Here is a 24954-nt window from a genome sequence, read left to right as displayed (position 1 = left end):
AGCTGGAGGGCCGCTGGCTGTACGCCCGTTATAATCAATAATAAGTATAGAAACAGCAAAAGTGTTTGATTCCCTCTAGATTGTAAGCGCATTTGAGCAAGACCCTCCTCACTTGTTTCTGTAGGTTATCTTGTGTTATTTACTACTTATGTCCAGTCTACCCATTGTACAGCGCTACAGAATATGGTGCTATAGAAAACTATAAATAATTGCCTTATGCGTTAAAGAGCTATCAATAGATCACAAAGCCACAACCAGCACCAAATTCTAAGCGTGCAAGAGAATCCTGTGTAGTTGTGTCATAGGATTGTGAAATACAGTGATCGAGGCAAGAGTACGGTATGCTTTGCACACTTTTTTATTTCATTGTTCCTCTTTCCTCTCAGCTGTACTGTATGTTTTCTTTCCTGTTTTCATAATAAAATATGTTATAGTTTTAAATGGTCATTATTTGCAGCAATCTCTTACGAGCAGAACCCTCCTCTCCTCTTGTAATATCAAAAATTATATTCTATCATTTCAAGCTCACATAATGGTCCTTCACTGATTGTCCTTGTATGCCATAGTGGCTTTGTGTTGATATATGCACAAGGGTAATCCAGATCCCCTTTTATGACATCATAACTCCTTTCCCTGAGCAATACGAAGATATTTGGCATTTTGTCCGCCTTACCAACTTCATAAATAATTGTGGAAGAAGAGCTCCCATGACTCTCAATTATCCTATCCTGCCTACGTTTGGCCGAGCATGGAGTGCAAAATAGAGCCAACAGTCAGGCTATGCGTGCCCCGCACAAAGTGCAGGTTTACAATACTGCCCTTTCCGTAATAACCCTAATCTATTCTGCACCTATTATTATGATCTAAAGTAGCCAAAATTTTCTTTTCTGCATATAATGTCTGGCTTCGCTGAAACCCTCTTGTAAATGAGCCAGATGGTACAGTTATCAAGTAGATGTCCTTAAATGATGCACGGTGTTGTGATGTCATCAATAATCGTAAGAACCTCATCATAGGCACAAATACAATTAATTAGGTGTATGTGGTTCATGAAATTCATAATCCGGACTCTTACTAAAGGTTTGTATAAAGGGGCCGTCAGGGTTACTTAATAGAAATACCGTATTTGCTCGATTCATTTTTTTCAGAGCAAATGCGTCTTATAATCGAGGTCTGACTACAAGACTAAGATCCAGATCCCCTGCAGCGCTGCAGGGGACCTGGATCCACCTGTCTGGCAACCTCAGCTGCTGCCGGCACTTCCACCGGGGCTTCTATCACTGAGCACCGGCGAAGGTGCCTGCAGCATCGGAGGTTGTCTACGTGCATCGTGCATACCTTCCCTGGCTGCCAGAAAGGAGATTTCCTTGCAGCGCTGCGGGGAATTCTCCTCTCTGGCAGCCGGCGAAAGTCTGTGTGATGGACACAAACAACCCCTGCTGCTGCTGGCACTTCTGCCGGGGCTTCTGACAGAGCACCGGCATCACATGACCTTCTGTTGCTCCGTCATAGAAGCCCTGCTGGAACTAACGCCGGCCTCCACCCACTGTCCCCACTAGACACCAGGGAGTCAGAAGCACTGGTAAGTCGAGAGGGGGGTGTTATATGGGGGCATAATGCTTTTCTGGAGGCAGAGTGCCCCATGATATGCCTTTTAACCCCCCTTTTTGCCACTCTGCCTCCAGGAATCCCTTTTAACCACCTATATGCCACTCTGCCTCCAGAAATGCCTTTTAACCCCCTATATGCTACTCTGCTGCTTGAAATGCCTTATACCCCCCCTATATCCCACTCTGCCCCATGATATGCCTTTTAACCCCCTATAGGAGTGATTTTAAGCAGAGGGAATAATTAGGTACAGAATTTTGTGTGAGTTGAGGGGGGTAAGTAGGCACAGGGACCCAACATTAATGGCCAGTGAAAGTAAATACAGGTAAGTGGCAAAGAAATGTATGGATAAACAGCACAGTGGTGATAAACAACTTGAAAAAAAATAATATAAATCCAAGGGGGAAAAAAAAGTGTATATTGTACAAAAAAGTTTGATTTTCCCAAAGATTTGAAATTTTACTTTAAAAGTCCAGCTCGCGTCTTCATAGCAAAGACAGTACCTCAAAATGTACGCAAAGAGATACACTTTTAAAGATCAGGGCTTTCCTGGGATTTTTTTGTGACCTATTTATATAAACACCTATTAATAGGTTACAATTATAGCATTTTATATACCTCATTTAATTTAATTTTGAAAGTTTGGGATCCTGGACAGTGTGATATTTATACAGAGATGCAATCAACCCAAACTTGGATTTATTTAGCGCAACTCACCACATTAAAGGCTAGTATTACTAAGAAGACGAGGACGCCGCTCATATAGAGAAGCTGCGTGTGTTGAGCAAGCTGCCCGTGCAAGATGCTTACAAAAAGAAATTTCAAAACCATGTATGATACGAATCTCTCTCGTACGGAGATGCGGATTCTTTGTCAACAATCTGATTTACCAGCGAGCTGCTGTTTATTTGAGCTCCCATGTGTCTGACATAAAACATATTAAGGCTACAGCTGCTGGGAAAAAAAAATCAAGAACACTTTTTTCTGAATTTAATTAAATGCAAGTAACTCAAAGCACACTGCGGGGGGAAAAGGTATTGCGGTGATTTGGTACCTTGTCTAGGGCTCGCTGATATTGTTAGTGCTATTTAAGTGTCAGGGTCTCTTTAAGGAGTTATCCCTTACTTCCATTTAACATTCAACTTGGCCACCAACTCAAGTTAATTCACAAATTGATCCATTTAAATGACCTCAGCAACTTGACTGCCAACTAAACTCAACTTAAGTGGGCATATGGGAAATTGCACAAAAAAAACACCTGCTTCCCTTGCTACCCAGTTAGTACTCCGCAGTGCAGCATTATAAAAGGTGGCCATGATACCTGCGACAAGTGTGATGTCTACTAAAGCACAAGCTCAACTATGATTTCCGCCATCATTTGCACCAACTCCATTAATGACTCATCAAGAGGACTCTGGTTTCTGTTGCTGATCACCCACTATCATATTTGGACTTTTAACATGCCAGATGGGTGAGACTTATTGCTTGCATCCACAGGTCCTAGGACACCAATACTGCTGGCTAGGCTTGGAAGGACCAATGGTGCACATGTTTGGTTGTACATGCTAAAGGCTGGTCAAAACCACAAGTGGGCTGCATCTATGGGAAAACAGGTTACAACTGAGGCTACAGCTCAATTGCCACAACACAAGCTTACCCCACTTTTGAGAAGGGTGTCTTCTGCCTTGTGTGACATCAGGTAAATCAACTGTACCCTCCTGAACTTGGACTCAAACGTCATAAGCTATTGCTGCAGAGATGTGAAGGAGAACCACATGTGTGGACGCAGCTGGTACTAGAGAAAATACTAACAAAAACTGAAGTGATCATCACAACAAACCACAGTCCATCGTGACACTCATCCACAGTGACCTAGCATTTTACTTCTCTTTGTTTTACAGCTGTAAACGCCAAAACAAATAATATAGTTGGGCAACATACTGCCCACCAGCTGTAGGACTTCAAATCACATCAGTCAAACTCGGCATGACTACATTATAAAGGGATATTCCAGCCATCGTATGCACTTCAATGCAGATGATAGCTGCGTTGTCCCTTTAAATGTTCAATCTGTGTTTTTCAAATACGGGGGGGGGGGTGTTTACTCAGAATCCCACCCTCATTCTATACCTTCTAGCTGAATGTCTTGTTCGGCTGAACACATCTCCCTGCAGTCATATTCCCCTCCAGACACCTTGATGAAGCCACTTAGGAGGTGAATTTCCCCCTCCAGACTTTAACCCCTCATGACCCGGACACCATTGACCCCACCAAGGCGCTCTTTTGTAGAGTTAACCCACAGGTGGTGGGGTACAGACCAAGGGTGGTTTGGAGAGGGAGCCTTCTATGGAACCCCAGTCTCTGTGACTTCCAGGAGAGTGGGGTTCAGCCGGCAGGGTTATGGAACCCTGAAAACAACGGTTTGGGGTTATATGGACATTGCGGAGCTCGGTGTCCTGAGTATCATGTTAATATGATGATGTCCCTTTCATTGTTAGAGTGCTGTAAATAAGGCTGTGTGTTTCTCAATAAACTGTCATTCACCTGGACATTAGTCTCGTCTAATGTTTCAGGGACCCGCTATATCACGAATTATCCTTTTCAGGAAAATTACAGCACCGTATTTGGCTACGTCTCGGTGGGCTATGGTGCTACTACTAGGATACAGAGCCGGTGCCTGATCCCTTCCTCGTAGTATTGTCTAGTGCTGTAAGCGGTTAACCCTTGCGGTTCCAAGAGGAAGCAAAGAACAGTTGATGGGTGTACCCAGTCGGGGTACAGGGAGTCCCGTTACAGGGTGAACCTGTAGGATTGCAAATGGCAACTTTTATGTAAGAATTTTTATAATTTTGTGTTGAATAAAATATTGCCTTTTAACAGCTTGGATTATCTCTCATTTCTGCTGGAGCCACTTGCTTGAGAAGACCAGGAACCAAGCTTCAATGTTCGAGAGTGATATCAAAGTGAAGTGACCTGCTCCAAAAAATTGGCCTATCCTCACTGATATATATACATGTAATACTTTCATTGTGCCATGAAAATGTGTTTTTTCCTGAATCATATTGGAGACTCCATATTGGATGCATATACAGTGGTGTACCCAGATGGAGCAATTGTTTTGATGGACCCCGCTGGTTTGTTTGTAAAAGTCTGATTTTTATCTACTTGGGAGAGACTAGAAGGTGTTTGGTACAGCGCTAATAACACCGGGCACTGTGGGCAATTTTATTCGTGGAAAGCGCTGCCATTGATTTCAATGGGGACATTTTCCTGTCACTGATTGGTCACTTCATGCAGCCAAGAATAGTTGGATCGTGGGGGAGGAGGGCAACTTCTGCTGCAGGGCAGCCTCTTCTGCTGCCCTGCAGCAGTAGTACTTTAATACATATCTTTTTTAAAGAGGGTATCAGGGACATTAGACTGTCTCTTTAAACACCATTATCTTTAGCAATCCAAAGAACTAAAAGTGGAGGTTTGAGAAGTCTTACTATCTCCGAAACCATTATGTTTTGAAAAACAGGTAACGAGATAAGAACTTTAAAACATGACAGGTCCACTTTAAAAATGTGTGTTAAATTCAGCAGGTGGAACAGAACCTTAAACCGGAACAAATTCGTAGGAGTCGATTTTAAACACATCGTGGTAAGAACATGCTACATCATAACATAGAAACTTCCAAAACACATTGGCAGAAAAAAAAAAAATCACAAACTGAACAGAATCTACTACTATTACGTTTATTTTTTAAACTGAAAACGAGATTTCCCTGGTGGTTCCCAAACATGTAACAGGAGAGGGCAGCGGTGAGTGGAACAAATGTGACTCGTCTATATGGAAACACATTTTCTTACAGGTCCAACTTTAGTGCGTATGCGGATGGATCAGCAGCTCACAGTGGAGACGGGAACATGGAATTTGAAACAAGTTCATGCAACACCCCCTATTCAAGTTTCCTGATCATGCGGCACTTGGCCAAACAGTGAAAATTAGTTTTCTGGTCCATCGGGGACAGAGATATACTAAGACAATAGCACAATTACTAAGCACTGTTTGCCGTTCTATAGACAGTGCATATGCTGCTGTTATACAATGACGCAGAGAGTGTTGCTTTAGAGTGAAAGATACGTTGAGCTGTCCTCTATGTTTATCTGATCGAAGCAGGACGGGTCCACAGCAAACAGTCTAAGCATTTCTACTTCTAGAGGGTGCATGCACCCACTGATTACAAGGGAGTGCAGCGGACCCCCGAAATCAGCCGTCTGCAGCTGCTGCAGCGTGCCGGACACGATCTTCTGATCGGAAGCCCCTACTCGCGCCAGGCCTGCGCAGATTGTGTTTTCGGTAATAGCTGGTGGCAAAAGGACAAAAATATATGATCTATTTAAATCAATAATAATATACAAAAAAACAATGACTCTTTGCTTAGTATGAATAAAATGATTATACTCTTGTTAAAATCCCAGTAAATATGCGATAGAAATGACACTGGGTTTTATTATGAAGGTCCAACCCCAGTGAGCGTCTCCTGCTGGAGGAACTTGGCTGACTCTGCATAATATATAGTTGAATCGGTGTCTTCAAAGTCTCCTCACGCAATTATGCATTATACAGGGCCAGCTCAGCCCGGCTTCCAGGGGAAACTTGCCAGTGTTGGCCCTCAATGATGTATAGTGAGGGTGTTCAAAACACCACTATCCCTTTAGTGAATGGGGGTCACATGGGCATTTACTATGAATCAGTCTCGGGCATTACTGTTATTTCCCTGCAGTTGACAGATGTCTCCTGGATAATAAGTAAATAAGAGTGTAAGCTTATGTGGCTCGTTTCCCCGGAGAAACAAAAAGCAGCTAGTTGTCCAATGCAATACAATTTCCACCATCTCATCCAAATATGTATAACCGCAAATGAGTATCTAGCATATCGCTGTCCAGTAAATCCGGTACAAATCTTCTCGTAGCTTCATTATTATTTACAGGCCAAGCGAGAGAAAAACCACGTTTTGTATGCCAGGTCTTATCAAAACACGTTACAGACAGGAAAACCCTTGATTCTCATATCTGCTGACTAGATGCCGAGATAAAGGAAACCTGACGGAGGAAAGCTTTATATAAACTGCCATCTCTACTTCCTATCAGTAGAAGTTAGTAGCACAAATACTGGTGATATTGGGTCTGGGGGGGGTTGTATGCTGTGTCTGTCATGTGCCCTCGATGTTGGGGTGTCTGTCAATATTTAAAACACACAACCACAGGATGTACTGTTACAATTTCACCCATCAACAACTTTGCAAACTCATCAAAACAGCCTAGAAGGATTTGTGCCTCTTTAACATCCGTACCTTTTCAGAATATCTTAAAGGACTGCTGCTTTTTCCATGAAAGTAGCATCATTTCTGGACTACTGTTTGCCACTGTCAATTTCCAGCTACACCCAAATGTAATACCGTTCTTCCTCCAAGTTCTACATTATTTAAAGAATGGAGTGTTCTTTTGTGTACTTAAGGAATAGCAGTCTTTATTGATGGACATGGGAGATCATGTACAAAGCATGAATGTTTGTGGGTCAGTGGGATGTTCATATCCTTCAAAGATCTCCAGGTAGCTACATAAGAAGTTAGCTACAACTGAACGAAGAATAAAACACAGCTACAGGAACTCATAGGCAAGGCGTGATCAAAGATCTACAGCGATCCCAAGATCCCCATACATACCAAGTTCTTCTCCCAGATTCCTCCTGTTCTGTACAATCTCTAAAAGCTGTTCTGCTGCCTGATTCACAGTCATATACCGAGGAGGCTCAAAAACCTTTCTACCCCTGAAAGCATAGCAGAAAACATCTATAAACACATGAATTATGGTGTACTTGTACAGTTGTAAATGTAAACTATAATTAAGTCACACAGCAAGAAGGATGACTTGTAATCAGTGCCAAGTGGCTGTGCCCCATCAAGTCTGTGGCCGCAAATCACTAAAAACGCAGATATGTTCCCAAGATTTTGTTGATGTGGTACAATTCAGTCGTCATGCCTCAAATTGCCTTCTGAAAGGTCACAATTATCAGAGCTTTTATATTCCAGCGCTTGCTTTTCTTTACAGATCTAGCACACTGTGCCTCACCAATGCCCTTCTTTCAGTAAAACAACGGCAGCTTCGCTGATGATAAGTGCTTGTTTTCTTATGTGGCGGCTGGCCGGGAGTATCACAAGGTCTACTAAGAGTTTTTATTTTACCAAGAGAGTGGTAGATGAGCGGTACAGCCTCCCAGCAAAAGTGGTAGAGGTTAATACAAGGGCATTTAATATAGATTGGAAATCTCAGATTACACCAATGACTAATTAAAGTTTGCATATTTATATAAAGGAAAACGGGCGGACTAGATGGGTAACCGGTTCTTATCTTCCAGCTATTTTGTGCAGTGTTCAGGATTGAAACCAGCCCTCAAGTGTGTTCCTCGTACTAATGGAAATATAATGCTGTTGGGGGGAATATTTGTGATTAATAGCAGCCCTGACCCCAGTAAGGCTTCATAATTTCACTTACTTCATGAGGTTCTCTATGGATTGCTCCTTCACCTTTATATCTAAAGCAGAGAGGAAAGGACCATTAATGGTATATTTCAAAGAATATGAGTTATTTTGAACATTTCACTGAACATGGTTTATGTTCTCATCATGGGTGTCTTATCAACATGAGCATCTGCAGTGGTGGTGGTGGTGGGCAATTTGCAACCACGCCCTGGAAGTTTTCTGACTTAAAATTTCAAACATCGATAGAAAAGGAATTTTCAATAATTTAGTTGTCTATCCTACGGAGCAGGGATGGCTCTGAACAATCTGCACGACAGGGATACATCAATTTCAACCACTCCTGCCTTTGATTTCATTTGAAAACCAGTTCCGCTGGCACATGACCGCACCGGTATAACCTCGCTGTTCGGCTGAATATAAAAGAGGATCCACAGGGTGCGCGTAGACATCACATGAAGGGCATCCATTACCCTACCTCTTCCGTCTCATGCCTAGCTCCTTAGAGCTTTTATTTTGCACTCCCCAGAAACAAATACATCTGTGGACAGCCATGGATACCATCATAGTTGAGAACTTCTAGGCTACTCAAAGCTCTCCATCAGCTGTGTAAGTGGGGCCTAGCCACAAAAGTCTTAATTAAGTAGGGAGTAGCAGGGGAGGCCATGCCGGTGGTACACAGGACAAGGAAGCCTTCAAAATTCTTACCTAGTAAGCACAGCGTGTGCATTCCGCTCAGTCTATTCCTCTTGATCTTGTCATAGAAACTCTCTGGCTTCCATGTGTCTGTCCAGAAGACAATAGAGACTGTTTCGCCAAAATTATACAGCTGAAAAACAAAGGAAAAATAGTTTTAGAGCATACATTTTGAGGTACCCCTGCTTTAGCACATTTACAACGACACAGAGGAAGCACTGTGGAAACACAATGCTGGAGCGATAACCTTTAACCACAGCAGCCACCTCCACAGGTAAAAGGATCGGGAAAAAACAGCAGCAAGAAGATGACCCAATCGCTGCTCATAAGAGGACATCTCTGCTAGGAGCTCACCTAATCTGTTCTGCTATCTGTAAGGTGAAGTGCACACCGTGTACTACTCCCAGGTAAACTCTTGCATTATTATCATTTGTCTTATATAGCGCCATCAGATTCTGCAGCGTTGTACAAAGGGTAGACAGGACATAACAATTAGTATATAACATAATAGGATGACATACAGAAGCCCCATTGACCTTCAGGCCATCCATCCATTGATGGAAGAACATGATCTATCCAAACATGGCCATGTTATATAACGATGTTAAATAACTACAAATAAAACACAAACCTGAACAAAAGTTTAGCAATAAAAAAACCCTTAGTTAAAGCTTTTTGCTTTAAGTTGTTATTGCAACAATCTACCAGTGCTTGCCTTCGTGTTACATGGCGAGTAAAAAGATTTCCTGAAAAGTGCAGCCATGGAGCCCAGCACCTCTGATCTGACATCCCCACAATGGAGGGGGAGGAGAGCAGTTTTACAATGAAACAGATAATCTGGCCAAAAAGCAATTTACCCTCATAAATGAAACAAAAGTTGATTTTTTTTAAAACATTTGCAAAGTAAGATGAATTAATAGGAGAGATTAAATTGTGGGAATTTTAGGAGCACAACAGCTGCTAATAATAAGAAATAGCGTTTGATGAAATTTGTATGATGGTGTATATGGAATCATTTAATGCATGGGTGGCAGGAGATCAAACTTTCAATCATTTCTTTCATAAAGGATGAGCTGTTTTTCACTTCCTCAAATAATAATAAGAGAATATTCAATTTCACTTCTCAGTTATTCTTGTACATCAGTGCATTGCACCTCAGACCATAAAGAGTGTATGGAAAGGTGTTCTTCATATGTTCAGGGAGGTGTGTTTCCTGACGCTGAGCAGCATCCATTCAAACACACGTGAAATATATATATAAGATCATCCTGAATATCAGACAAGACACAGGACAGAACAAGAGTCGAGTAGTTTTTTTTCTGCAGAAATAAAGGGCCGTCCAGATGGGCCAAATGGTTCTTATCTGCCGTCAAATTCTATGTCTCTAGGAGAGACTTTCTATTGAAAGGTTCCAAGTGTTGCTCAGTATATCCCGCAGAAGAACACGGCGATACTATCACTACTGCTTTTACGTAGCATATGCCCAAAGTACAAACCAGAATCATGGAAGCAGACTGACTTTGAGGATGTTGCTCTCCTGTTGCATTGGTCACACTGACCGAATAGATGGCCTACACGCAGATAACCTTTTTGTGATTGACATCATGACCACCTTTGCAAACATCTACATACACAGTACTGTATCCCGAGCAGAAGGTGCTGTGACGTTAATCAAGGATAGGTTTCTCTGGACACCATTTATGGAGCACCTGTGATGGGGAGGGATTTTTGCAGTTTCTGGACAGATTATTCTGACTTTCTGGAGCGTAGAACATTGTGATACCCGGCAATCACTCTGAGCTCATAGAAAAGTAGGACATCAGAAGAGGAAAAAGACAGAGGGATTTGGCTCCTAAGAAGCATTAAGCTCGCCATACGATCTGAAACATACCACTAGCACAGTACAAGTTTGTAAATGATTTTGGGTTAGGATGACCTGGTTTCCCCCATCAGAGATGGAAGAAAGTATGAACCTAGTGGACAACTGCTAAACCTAATGTATAAAACATGTCTATCTCACAAGGTCTACCAAATACATTGCCCTTTTATTATTACTATGCTTTGCGGTTAATCAACAAGTTCACTTCCAACATTTTCTGGGAAGAACTTTCTTATTGGTTTCGGTTTAGCATTTTACCCGGTCAAGGTCTCAATGTGTAAATTGCCAGATTGCCGTCTATAAACAGGAAACACCTTTTTAAAACTAGAAGCACACTAGTGTAGGACTTCTCTTGTTTTGTGAGAACCAGGGTTAAAATATTCCCCTGCTTTTCTACCCCCAGCTCTGGGATGATAGCCAGACTGTTCTCATCCATCCTCCTTCTCAGAGATTTCCCCCAAACGATGCCACCTCCCAGCTCCTCCGTACACAATGAACATTCCTACACTAACTGCGTGATGAATTGTCTCCCTTCATGGACTTCGCTGAGAAAATGTGCTGAAATTCTCCAAATCGCAACGTTCTGCTGATAATTCTCACATTCTCCACCCAGCAATCCACATTTGCTTACTTAAAATGTAAAAATGTTGAATTTAAAATAACACTGAACACACATTATTTTTCAGGATCACTGCTAATCCCACATGGTGAGAGATGATTAGGAGTTAAATTGATGAAGGACTTAGTAGTAAGAGCCCTAATGAACTAGATCCAGACAGAAGAATGGGAAAAGATGACTATATAACATGCTTAGAAAGTGACTTAATAGGACAGCTTATTGTCCCTGACAGACCCACTAAGGAACAATACATATTAACCCTTTAACAACCACAAAAAATGGTTACTGATCAAGGTGGTATCTGCTACGTCATAGACTTTTTGCATCTGCAGGGCTAAATCCCTGCTGGTGAACGGGAGATCAGGCTGTCAAATGACTGCCCTCCCATCTTGACATCTGGGGCCACAACTTGTGACCCCAAGTTGTCGGATTGATTGTAATGCCGAAATATTTCAAAAGTGCCTCCACGTAGCTGTCACCGAGCTCCCTGTAGGATTCCACTGACTGCTGTAGAGGGGATCCCTACTGGGAAACCCATTGTTGTACAAAGCAACCCCTGATCGTTGTGCAGGGAACCCCAATAGTGATCCCTAGGGTTATAGAAGACCCCAAAGTAGATCTCTGTGCACTGTACTGGGTTTTATGGAATCGTTTTGATGTGCGATCACTATCGAGTCCCACCATGCTACATTTTTGGAGGAAAAATAATATTTGCACTATAACAGTCAAAATAGGTGAAAACCCTAGGCATATAAGGTGGTTCCCAAGTCAGGGCAAGTTATGATTATATTCTGAGCATCTTTCCCTATTGGCTGTGTACAAGTTATGTAGATGCACAATAATATCTTACATTTATGAATATTGTGTCAAATTAAAGCCCTACTTATGCTGAAAAAAAAATATAAGCTGTCTGGGTTCACTAACTGAGAAAGAGGAACATTACAGTTGAACAGAGACATAGTAAGAACATGACAATTGCTCCAGTGTAAAAAAGCCTTGGTCCTTAGGGGGTTAAGATATTAAATCGGCGGGAGCAACTTTTGAGAACGCACACAAGAAAGTTAGTATATCATATGCATGGAGATGCTTCGACAGGGCAGAAAATACAGGCAAACGCATTAAAAGAATGCCACGCAGTTATCATATGTATCCACGTACACATTATGGGTCAAGAGTCCCTTTAAATTGTATGCATTCTACCTGGACCCTGCACTAACTAGATATATAGCAATATATCGGGAGCAATTCTGGTGCGAAGAGTCTTCTGAATTCCTGCCCAATATAACTTGGGTTGATAAAAAAGCTGGAAATCATCCAACAATATTTCTTTCGTTCACCAGTTAAGAAAATGTATGTTGGGCCAGACCACAATACTGCATCCAATTTATTTAGTTACGTAGTGAACTGTGTGATCCATAACACCATAATAAAAACCATAATAAAAACATCCATTCACTGAAACAATGAGCACATCTGCCGTTCCCATTCCTGTCTCAATCTCATCATACGTCAATTATATTATTATAATCAAACGAGGATATTCATACAATTATATAGACTCACTGCAGCAGCAAGGCTGGGAAATGTATGCTTTGTTTTGGCGGGGGGCATCCACACAGATCAAAAAATGAGTACAAAGACTTGATGATGGCAATGGAATTTTAGGAGCCATTGCTACCCGAATTTGTCCACCCCTGACATAATGGAAATAAAAATATAACAGATGATTATATATATTATTTAGAAATGTTTTGTGTTGGTAGGTCCGTGTTCTCCATTCATATCCCGTTGGTCTACAATTGAAACCAAGGTTCCTCCACATGCTCGCTTACCTGCAAACCACAGCACCCAACCGCACTTAGGATGGAAGCATTGTGAATAACGCGGTACTGTATCCCTGCCTTGGTGGCTCTTAGTACCAGGTCACTGTGTGTAGTCGCCCTGCATGGTAAACAGACAGCTATTATGGACACGCTTTTTCATCTATGCATCCTATAAATGCTATGGACCTTTGCCTATTATATACATTGTCTGCATGATATGGCAGAGATGAGAAACAACTTAGATATAACATAGAAATATACGATGAGGGCACATAAAGGGATACTATAACTCCCGTCAAAGGTCCCTAAGTGAGATTGATGATCCGCACTGTAATAAAGAGAAATCTCTTACAAGATCTTTGTGCTGGGTTAGGAGACTTGCTCTATCCGAGACAGATTTGTGATTAAACTCCATAGTGTACAGCTGGGCCCTCGGTTCAAAGAGCCCCTTGTGGATTGATCGACCAAACTAATCGCATAAATCAATGCATTTGTGTGCAATGGGGAATACAATCATTTAAGAGACTGGAAATATACCAAAAATAAGCAGTCAAGCTGCAAACCACACTGCACGGGAGATCCCTACATGCCGTTTTATGATTCAGATCATTAGAATGCACTGTGCATTGATCATATTAATTGGTACAATTGTTATTGGACTGCATTTATCATCAACCCGTTCCTGATGTCCAACGTTCTTGGTTTGTATTAACAGGGAATATATGATACGGTTTGGAGCCTTCCTCGTTTGTTAGCCCTGTACGCAGTGGCTCATATTTTACAGATGAGGTTATCCATCCATATATTTGCATATATTAATCAGTGCTATAGTTTTATGCAGGTCTCATTTAAATGTCCTAACGCTCATCTGCTGCCAGGATTTGCAGAAAGGTCACCTTAATAGATGCAGACTGCTTGCAATGTATGAAGTGAGGTCACACAGATGTGGGCCAGACCTCAAATGAAGAAGCAGTGGGAAAAGGGCATTCCCAGCTATGGGGGGATAAAGGAAACCCCCGGGGAAGCCGAAAAATAAATGAGGATCTTTACAGACTGACGGGTAATGAGGTGTTAAGATTGCAGTAGACATCCCAATGGACGGGGATCAGACTAACCAAAGCGGTTTCTGACGCTACCCCAGAAACACATGTAGCGTGGTCCTAAAATTAACAATTCCTGAATTACATTATAAATAATGAGGACAGAGGGTCATCTGAAAATTTTAAGTGAAATGTGTGTTATAGTTACATGCGGTTACTTATTGCTTGATTTGGGGCATATTGTTAAACAAAACAGTAAGATTATACATACACTGTATATAAGCTTTGGGAATATAAATATAAATATATATATATATATATATATATATATATATATATATATATATAGTAAAAGTGCCAACATATAAAATGTCATGACGTTTTAAAAGCAGGATGGATGCTATCGGAAAACATATGCACATACCCTGTTTAGAATTGGTCTTTTTGTTTAGATTTGGACCCCTAGCATCCAATTATTGGCATTTTTTTTCCTTCAGCGCGATGTGTACACTACAGATTTCTCATATATTTGTGGATAACAAATTGGGTATTGATTAGGCGCTAATGAAGAGGTATAGCCATATCGCTCTTTCCAAAATCAATTTTTAAAAAAAGGCTTCATTAGTAAAATTAGGCACATAAATTAGAATAGCTGCATGTCACCTGTACATTTTTGCTTTGTCGGTTTTGCAAATAAACGGGGTTTTTCTGCAGAATCACTCCATACGCCTGTGTCCCTCGTCCACAACACCCAGCTAATCGCCCTTACCGGAGATGGATATCACATGGATCTCCCTCCATTTGATATACTTAGCTAAAGCACTGGTTCAGGTAATGTTGGGTCTCTTTAGACCCCAGTGTTCATGTGTGGAAAGTGCTGCTATAGTTCAATGGGACCACTTTTGTGCCACTGATTGGCTGCTTCAAGCAGCCAATCAGTGGCAAGAATAATTGGAGGGAGAGAAGGGCAGCTGCTGCAGGGTAGCCTCTTCTGTGACAGGTTAATGTTTTAGTTTTGGACGACTACAAAGAGTGTCAGGGACGTTTAAGGAATGATGTCAAATTCTATAGTAAGATAAAGGGAGGGAGAATAATAAGCACGCTGTATATATTTATTACGATGGTATAATACATGATTTGAATACTAGAGAAATCAGTCCCCTGACGTAAGATGCTTCTGAGTATTGTGCCTTTCACTTACCCAAAAGGATCGCCAACTACCAGAAACGCTACATCGTTCACTTTAGCATCCTGGAGGATCTCATCTGCTTCTTGCTCGACCGTCTCACGATCAGCGAGGATCAGCTCGCGGCCATAAAACTCTTCCTGCGCAGCAAAGGTAGAAAGTCAGTTTCCAGAATTTATAATACATCATGATATAAACGGTCAGTAAAAGGCGGTTATTCATCAAAACGGCAATACGCTGTAAATAATACCAAAGGTTAGACACTACTATGCAGTGGACTCCCGAGAACTCAAGGCTATTACAAGCGCTGTCACGCACAGTTAAGAGGATCTTTAAGAATTTATATTTCAGGTATCTCAGTCCTCCATATATAACGTCATTTCTTCATATTTACATCAGCGCACAGTATTTAAAGCACAGATACTAGAAATTAATTTTTCTTTGGAATTATTGGGATGCGAGTGCAACTGGCGCCATCACATCGCAAAGTACGGCAGTAAGAACAGGAGCGGTGCCATACCAGGGCTTCCTTTCCCACAGACAGTATGGAGGTGTACGCTTCCAGGTACACGCGGGAGCAGCTCTTGATAACCTCCAAGCCTCTGACCGTCACGTCCTTTGCGTCTCCGAGACCTAAACCTATTAAGTACAACATCTTCCCCAAATACGAGCAGTGAGCAAGCCCTACGCCTTCACTACACTGCGGTATTCTTTACAGGACGCGGGTGGCGGACAGACTATGTTCCTTGGCAGCGGAACTGTATATTCTCAATATTACAAATAAAGATTTGATATAAACTAACACGTTTATAATTCTACATGTGCTCCCCGCTAACTACATCAAACACGCCTCTCAGTTATATTTACTCTCCGCTGCCGCTAATCCAATGCTATAAAATGACTAATTAATAACTGCTTTAAGTGATAAAGAAATGACGGCTGCTGTTAAACTATGATGTCATATTCTCTTATCCTGCATCAGTACCACTGAAACCTTGTCTAATGTGCATACTAAAGGCGCCCTGGATATAATTGTCACGCTGAGTGGTCGGGATATTCCTCATTCAGCTGCCATTCCTTAATATGAACGCGAATCCCCATTAGTCTGCCCCACGCTGACAGCTTCGGAAGGAACTTGGAATACGGCTGCCGCAAACAATAACCTTTGACTTCTGAGATGCATTGCGTCCATTTTTACTATTGGCAACCCTACCGTCTGGTGAATAGCGTCCCGAACAGGCGCGCATTGGAGCGAACGCTCTCGCACGCGGCGGCCATCTTTAGTCTGGGCACAGTGTTAACTCACAGATCTTTGATCTCTCCAAGAAATCTGCATTCCAATTCTCTGGGTGAGGCCCCAGAAAAGCTAGTGCGGCTCCAGGTAATACGATTAATACGTTTACTTGCTGTTGCTTTTATTAAATGCATTTTGTAAAATAAAAATAGTTCTGCAATAACAGTAAACCTTTTTAAACACAGTGACCCTAAGAAGAGGACATGGACAGACTGAAATGTCCCACTGTGGCCCTGTCCAGTGGCCAGCATATCCCCATTCTGGGCTTGGGTAAGTAACTATTATTTTTGGCATCACCTATGTTCCCTAGGGGCATTTTTCATTTAGGGGGTGTGGCCACGGGCGTGGCTAAGTGACAGGTCTCTGAGAAGAACATTTATATGCCTTTATCACCTAGTGTTTTCTATAGGGTGACCACATTTTATTTCCACCATTCAGGGACACACTATGAAGCGCATGAGATCACACACACAAGTATATATATTATAGATATAAATAATGGATGGTCACATGGCATAGCATAAATGGATCAACAGAATAACACAAAAAGCTAACTTTGCAGGTATAGATCAATTGGAATTCACATAAAAACTCAGCATTAAAGGTATAGATAAAAACCCCTAAATACGGGCATAGATCACAGGTTGCACAACCCAAATCCAGCCCTGGCGTCCACATTGCCCACATAGAACCTGACCAGCACCCAGATAACACACATAGGACTTGCCATCTTTGTCCCCAAACAGCCCGGCATGAGTCAGGTTTGTCCCCAAACAGCCCAGCATGTGCCATCTTTGTCCCATAAACACCCTGCCTTTGCTATATTTGCCTTTCCACAAATCAATTATACATCTATGATATACACAAACGCTTTTACAGTCACTCACTAATTCACACTTTCATTCACATAATTTATACACACAAGTACATTAATTCAGTTGTTTTACACGTAATTGTGAGAACACAGCGATACGCTCATACCTATTAACTAATGCCAGCTGGTAGACAATATGTTTGGGATTTGGGTCCAAAAGAGAGTCTTTCCCCTATAGGAGGTGATTTTACGTAGTGATTTATATTCAGTATGGTAAAAACCGCTATTGGTCCAAAAGTGGTTGAAGATACATAGATAGTGAGGACAGAAACGAAGCAACTGGTTCATATTCTTCGTGCCGTTTTGGAGTCACTTTTTAATTTTTCCTTAAGTGACTTCAGAGCACTTCAGTCACCATGTGCATATGTATGCTGTGTGCTCCCTTAAATATTTCATGGTTTCTCCCTTGCAAATGGATGGAGGGGGTTATGCAGAATCTCCTGCATTTGCCCCTTTCCTCTGCCCACAGCAATTTTCGTCAGCTGAACACATCTCCCTGGTGTATTTACCCCCTGTCAGCTCCAGAGCAGCTGTTCAGATCCATGTGTGCACAGAAAGTACTCCCATTGATGTCAAGGAGAGTATGTTTGTGCCATTGATTGGCCCCTATAAATGGGGTTTGGATATTTTTAATGTCCCCCTATCTTATCGTCAGACCGCTTCTATGCCCCTGTCTCACGTGGCTCCACTTCTTTTTTTGTATCTTCTTGTTCTGTCTTCTTTCTTCCATCTTTTGTCTTCTGTTGTCTGTCTTCCTCTTTTCCGCATGTGTTCGGTCTTCACTCTCTGTGCACTTCTGCGAAAGGGCGGAGCTTCCGGGCACACCTGCTCCCTTGGTTGGAGGAATGAGGGAGAGGCTGTCCCGTGACTCCCTCTTCTGCAGAAGTACCCTAAGAAGCCCCAACATTGCAGACATGTTTTTGTACCTCTCTTTCTCTGCGAATCTGTCTGCAATATTGGGGATTTCTAAGGGTACTTTTGCAAAGCAGCAGAGTCTGCAGAGCACAGGGACTGCCTCTCCCCCATTCCTCCAATCGTGGGAATGGGTGTGGCTATAAGCCCGCCCTTTTGAGGAAGTGCACCAGGAGCAAATACTTAACACTCGGAGACAAGCGGAAGTGATAATGCTCCATTAATGGAATTCTTTGGGTAGATATCCCTTGTAATCACTGACCAGGAAATTCTAGTCATGAGGGTGTGGGGGATATTCCGTTTTTCCTGTGACTTGTCATAATTTTGACGACATCAAAGGTAGAGTCAGTTTGAAAGGAAGTGTTTTAGTGCAGAGATGTGTCTCGGCCAATGCCACAGTCATGCTTTCAGAATTTATAGAGCAGAGCTGTTCAGTAGTGGTCCTCACACTATAGTTAGAATAAGAAGATTAAGTGTTATAGATTGAGAATTAAAAAGTGAAATATGAGAAACATAGAGTTTCTAAGACAGGCTGCCTGCATCTCCTGTTGAGCAGTAGAAGGTCATTTAATAAATCCAGACAGAGTGGGGTCAGTGCAGCCCATGGCAGAGTATGTTAGTGAGATAGCAACACTATAGGTTCATGGTTGTTTTCTTTAAATAAATGCATCTTTTCCTGGACTGATAATATATTGATTTGACATTATCGTTATATTACAGGATGCAGACGTTCTTATCTTATACAGGGTATGACAGATATTAATAATGCATTTGTTTGTAAAGCTAAAGGATTGACCTTGGAAAATTACTCAGGGGCGCCTAATGGAAACATGGGGTTTGCGTCAACAAGGAGTTTAAATGGAAATTCTATCCATACAAATAGCTAAATTTATGGATTGCAGAATATCTTTTAATATGAATAACACTTGCAGAATGATACTCTTTAGGAAAGACATCCCCTTTATTTTGGAAATCCGAGGCAACCTCCTTAATATCTTCATCAAACACATTCCAATGCATTGGCCTTCCACAGGTGAATCTCATGTTGGTAAGACCTGTATGAATTACACTCCGAAACCACAGACTCAATAAAAGACCTCAAATCCCTCAAAGAACAAGCTCATTACTTCTTTAAATGAGAGATCTGCATTAATTGTCTTGTGAAGGCCACTTCCTTTTTTAACCTCGACTCACTTCACATTTAGTTATAAGGAGCCACAATTTAAATAAACACTTTGTAGTCTAAAGCCATTCTAAAATGTTCCAAACCCATGTTAGACATCTTCCCTGTCATATGAATAATGTACAATCTTAGCCACGCTTGTTGATGCACTCTTTTCATTTTGTGATCTTTTTACATTGACCCCCATTGCATTCATTTTTGGGATATTGTATGCCCCTGATCTCTCTTCTGTAGGACCTATGTTGGCAGGACTGGGCAAATGGTTAGTAGCCACAGTAACTAATTTTTAGTATTACAATTGTTATTAATTGCAATAAATGTATCACTTTTTCAATTACAGAAAATCAAGCTGGCTATTAAATAATTATAACCTTCTGGGGTCCCTCACATCATTTTCATAGTGTTCACAATTAATTTAGCCTGTCAGTGGGTGTGAGGGAGGATCACCAGCATTTTAGGAAGTTTTATTTGCCAAAATATATCTGAATTACCTAATTTGGTGGATAAAAGTGAATGCTTATTGGTTAGAGTGCTGTAAGAGGCCATCAGCTAAGTAGCCATTGAATATTAATTGTTTTAACATGACAGTTCATGATTGGCTTTTCTAAGATGTACCGATTTCTTTACAAAAGGCTTTATGTCTCACATTGATAGAACAATCGGTGTGTTTTACAAGACCACAAAAAAGACAGAAGAACAAAAAGAAATGCTACATCAATAAAACTAAGAATAAATTAATCCCGACGCTCATTGTTTATCCAAGTGACAAATGACGTTAGTGTAAAGTTTCAGGTGAGAATGGCCCTTTCCTCAGGCTGATTGCTTTTAACGTCTCATAAAATACTATATTAAAGGAAAAACCTCTTTTTCAATGGGAACATATTTTTAAAGGGGCTTCTAAGGGCCCCAAATACAGAGAAAACTGTAGTATCCATAAATATGCCCTTTATTAGATTGTTCTCTTTGATACACTATAAGGACTATTGTATAATTGCATTAACTATTATTTACTTATGAAATAGCACTGTCGTATTCTGCAGCGATGTACTATGGAATGTAAACCTTTAATGAGGTTAAAAGCTCCTTTTGTGTCTTTGGAGCTCTCGTTTGTGATCTCATTGCTTAATAAGGGTAATGAGACGTCCTCTGAGCCTGTTGGTGTTCTTCTCCCCTAGAAACCTTGATTGATACTTCTATAGGGCCAGCAGATTCCTTCATGGTGTTTCATTAGGGGAAAGTGAAAACATTTAACATTTAAGACAATTTAAAATGATAATTACGTACAAACACACAATAAAACATACTGATAACGAAGGAGAAGAAGGCCCTGCACTTGAACTCTTACAATTGTGTGTTGGAGGGGGGAGTGAGGCAGTAGGAGAGCACTGTTTAGGTGAGGATGAGTTGATTGTAGAGAGGTATAGAGAGCCAATGGAGTGAGCGGCGCAGCAGAGGGATAGAGAAATTAGTCTAGCAGCAGCGGGGGAGTTGCAACTATCCAAAGAATATATTACAAATAAATGGATTTGTATTTTGGTTAATTCTTATGGAAATCATTGATTTAAGGTGAAGGCAGCAGGATTTGGTGAGTAACTGGATATGAGGAATGAGTGTGCCATTAAGGCAGTAAATTGGCCCAGGACACAACAGAATAACCAGAAACTCAGTCTTGGAGATGTTAAGTTTCAGGTAATGAGATGCCATCTATGATGCAATTCCAGAAATTGGGGGGGGGGGGTTAGACGAGAGGGTGAACGGTCAAGAGTGGAAACCCAAATTATAGTGTTATCAGAAATTAGTTGTCCAAGCAGGAGGTGTAGATGGAGACAAATAGAGGCCCCAAAACGGAGCCCTGAGGAGAACTAACAGAGAACTGCAGGGGAGAGGAAAATGTTTGATGGGCTGTGCATAAAGCCAACTTTTGCATATATATTGTAAATGTATTGCTGTTTTTTAGCATCTTGTCTAAACAGTAAACTAATCTAGTTGTTAAGAAGCAAACGTGTCAAAACAACTACTTTAATTCTTGGAAAATTTGAGGACTGATGATTATGACAAAAGGTTTGATTTAGCAGGATTTTTTTCTTTTGTGATTCCTAGAATAAGTACATTGGAGTGTACCTGCTTGACACATGAGGTGTAAGCTCTTTGTTATGTTCAAAAGTAATTTGACACTTTTATTGTAACCTTTCTAAGATGCTAATGTCAGCGCCAAACACTCTCTTTTCACAGATACTGTTTCTTGCTAAGCAGACCATATCACCATTAGAAGCCATATGATTATTATTTATGAATGTATTCATTTTTATAGTGCCAGCATATTCTGCAGCGCTGTACCCACTGTACAGCGCTGCAGAATATGCTGGCACTATAACAATTTACAGGACTCAGCAATCACTACATTACATCACATTATGGACTTACCTAAAGCAAAGTTAGGACAGTCCTGCTTAGCACACTACCATGTAAATGGGTTGGTAGGGGTTGTAGAATAACATCAGGTAAGCCAAAACTGCTTATATTGTTTACGAAGTAGGTAGGTAACCCATAATGTACAAAAGATCTGTGTGTCTGTTCTGGAAAATGTATGTTTGGTAGGTACCGAGAGAGAGGTTTACGAAGAGAGACTTTGTTTCGGATATCAGGTGGACACCAAGGAGACAAAGCTTGTTTTATCGATTCAGTTAATCGAAGAGGGGAATCAGAGGGAAATGTAGGAGAAACCTTTATTAGTAATTTAATCTGTTATGCTAAACTGCATTACTCATATGTACACATTGTCTCTGCAGAGAAAAAATGAACTCCAAAAAACGGGTTGGGGTAACTGTAGTAAGACACATGGAAGAAGTGAAGAAGAAGGGGCTTTGAAGTTGTTAAGGGGTTCTTTTTTGTAAGCACACATCACATATCACACCCAGGCTGGCCACATTGTACCCCTCAGAAAAGGTTCACTGAACCTGGAAATCAGAATTGATTTGTGTTGGAAGCTTCCAACCCTTTGGTTGCCCCAGGTTTCCATGGAAGAAAGCAGCTTCTTTTCAACCGTTACTAGGGTAACCACTGAGAACCAAGCATCTGAGAACAATTTGGCTGAGGTGAGGACGGGTCTGAGAATTGGTGGGAAAGATCAGTTTTAGAAAAAGGCAGCCTTCCCTCCTCCCCCTTTGGCAGGGTTTTAAAGGACACTTTAAGGGGAGTTCTTTGATGCTTGGTTCATGCTAGATTTGCAGAGAGTATTCATACTGTGTTGATAATCAAGCGCTCCATACTGATGACCTCCTGTTTTATAATATTGCTCAGCAAGAGGAAATACTTTCTTTTCTTCTTTTCTTTTAACGCATGTTCTGTTTGAGGAGAAGAAGCAGAAAGAAGAAACTTTAACTGACAACACATGAAGTAGCCAGAATATTCCTTACACAAGGGTAGAAATAAAGAATGCAGAGTGAGTGAGTGTATAAAACAGAAATAATTACAATGGGTTTAAAAAAAACCCAGAGGTATAGAAAGATAGCGACAGAGCACCCTCATCCAATCAAAACAATATGTACATAAATGTACAAGAAAAAGCGTACTTTATCAACATAAATTATTATTAAGTTATAATTTAATATTTTTCAGTTCACCAAAATAGTCCAAAGTTGGAGCCAGACTCCTATGTGTAGTGGGACTCATTATGGATAATGGGCTGCTCTGCTGTGTGGACTGCTCTGATGGGTCAGCAAACACCTCAAATTCACCTTAACATGAGATGAAATTCTGCATTTAGCTTGTACAATACATTTGCATACGTCCCAAGTGTCCCTTTTTGGTAAAGACAGAAACTTGACGCAGATGAATGATACAGAAATGTTGTATGCACTTGCCATCTCTACTTTACATCATTTTATCATATTCTAGATAATAATATTGCATTTGATGGACCTTCTCAATGTTCCATAATCTGTTCTGGGAAATCTGCGGTTGCGCTCTGTTTCAGGAAGGGTTCCATTGAGTTAATAAAACTTGATTGATTTTTCTTCGCTTTGGGTACCCAATTAATTCCTTTCTGGTTGAGGTACCATTGTAGCCTGTTAAAATCCATTCACAGCTACCTTTGGGCTAAGATTCTGGCAACACATTCTCCCTTTCTGCCATGACAGGTTGGCATTGAAAAGCTTTTTCTGCCCTTAGTGTTCTGCCAGAGTCATTAGTGCACAAGGATGGTCTGTGCCCATTGGCAGACTTTCTGAATGTTCCCATTCATCCAGCATTGGGCATTATACTTTCAGTCTCTCGAGCATTGTTTTTTTTCCTACCAAGCTGAGCCCAGATCCCAGTGCTGAGAACCAGTCTCCAATGATAAAGGGGACACAATTCCAGTACTTTCCTTTGTGCCATTACGCAATATTGTTTTTTTGCAGAAAAGAGACGGACTGGCATCTAAACAAAGCTGTATTAACTTCTACTATGTTATGTAATGCTTGTTATTGTAGTGGGTTCCCCAATGCTTCACTCACCCAAATCTTATAAAAGAAGATTTTTCAGTTTTTATTATTTTTATATCTCTATCTATCTGACTGTTTATAGAGAATGATGTAAAGTCACATAGGATTACAAGGCCTTGGAAGTGATTTCTTCACATGCCCAGGGGGGGACCTCTGAGGTCTTGACAGCTTTTTACTCTGTAAACATTGGTCCACTTAAATGTTTCACAAGCAGAAAACATAAATATCATGGAGAAAACCGTCTTCAACTTAACCGCTAATGTCTGTATGCGCCGAAGTGTTAGGTTAGGTAACGTCTTGTTTACGTGCCCTGTGTCAACTCCTTAGGGATGTCACATCATGGAGGATATTCCCACAAAGCACTGCTCTACGCTCTGAGGAACTGTGGCATCCGACACATAGACACAGCTAAAAGGTATGGAAACGAGGCTCTGGTTGGAAAGGCTATAGCCGAAAGCGGAGTGAAGAGGGAAGACTTGTGGGTTACTACCAAGCTGTGGCCTGGAGACTATGGGTACCAAAGCGCCATACAAGCATGCCTGGAATCGTGTGAAAGGCTGGGGCTGGAATACTTAGGTAAGTGATGACAATCTCGATTAAGTCTTGACTGTTAAGAATTCTCCAACTACACATCTGGTTATTTGGGTTCAAAGTACCCCCCAATACAGTCCAAAGTCAGAGATTGATAAAGAATCAGGTAGTGATGGCTTCTGAAATGTTACCGTTCTTTATGATTTGTCTTATATTGATCTTTATGGGTGCGTCCCTTGTTGGCTCATGCAAAAATCACCCTGCCTCCTAAATTCTTATTGTTTCACCCCTAGACACCAGCC

At 41.2% G+C, this 24954-nt stretch overlaps 2 protein-coding genes and 1 long non-coding RNA gene across 8 annotated transcripts in view; 2 read left to right on the top strand and 1 right to left on the bottom strand.

Annotated features, from left to right (window-relative positions):
• The window catches only part of LOC128499871 (uncharacterized), a 374046-nt gene that overhangs the window by 70559 nt on the left and 278533 nt on the right, over positions 1-24954 (top strand). The gene's annotated exons all lie outside the window — the stretch shown is intronic.
• Positions 5332-16510, bottom strand: DPH5 (diphthamide biosynthesis 5). Its single transcript, XM_053468833.1, has 7 exons — positions 15895-16510; positions 15390-15514; positions 13158-13266; positions 8840-8960; positions 8148-8187; positions 7319-7422; positions 5332-5956 (listed from the first exon to the last, which is right to left on the bottom strand). Exons 1-7 carry the CDS (start codon positions 16027-16029, stop codon positions 5718-5720), a joined length of 873 nt encoding a protein of 290 aa, XP_053324808.1. The 5' UTR covers positions 16030-16510; the 3' UTR covers positions 5332-5717.
• The window catches only part of LOC128499870 (glyoxal reductase-like), a 36957-nt gene continuing 28633 nt past the window's right edge, over positions 16631-24954 (top strand). For 2 of the 3 annotated variants that reach the window (XM_053468834.1, XM_053468835.1), the window contains exons 1-3: positions 16631-16755; positions 16854-16938; positions 24449-24697. In XM_053468834.1, the coding sequence (XP_053324809.1) occupies positions 16872-16938; positions 24449-24697 (316 nt within the window). In that variant the 5' untranslated portion in view covers positions 16631-16755; positions 16854-16871. Of the gene's footprint in view, positions 16756-16853; positions 16939-21118; positions 21223-24448; positions 24698-24954 lie in introns of those variants that run through there. The other variant, XM_053468836.1, reaches the window with a different exon arrangement.

This window comes from Spea bombifrons, chromosome 6, assembly GCF_027358695.1.
Source record: "Spea bombifrons isolate aSpeBom1 chromosome 6, aSpeBom1.2.pri, whole genome shotgun sequence".
Lineage (NCBI taxonomy): Eukaryota > Metazoa > Chordata > Amphibia > Anura > Pelobatidae > Spea > Spea bombifrons.
The sequence above is the reverse complement of the archived record's forward strand: the minus strand, read 5'-3'. Positions and strand labels throughout refer to the sequence as shown.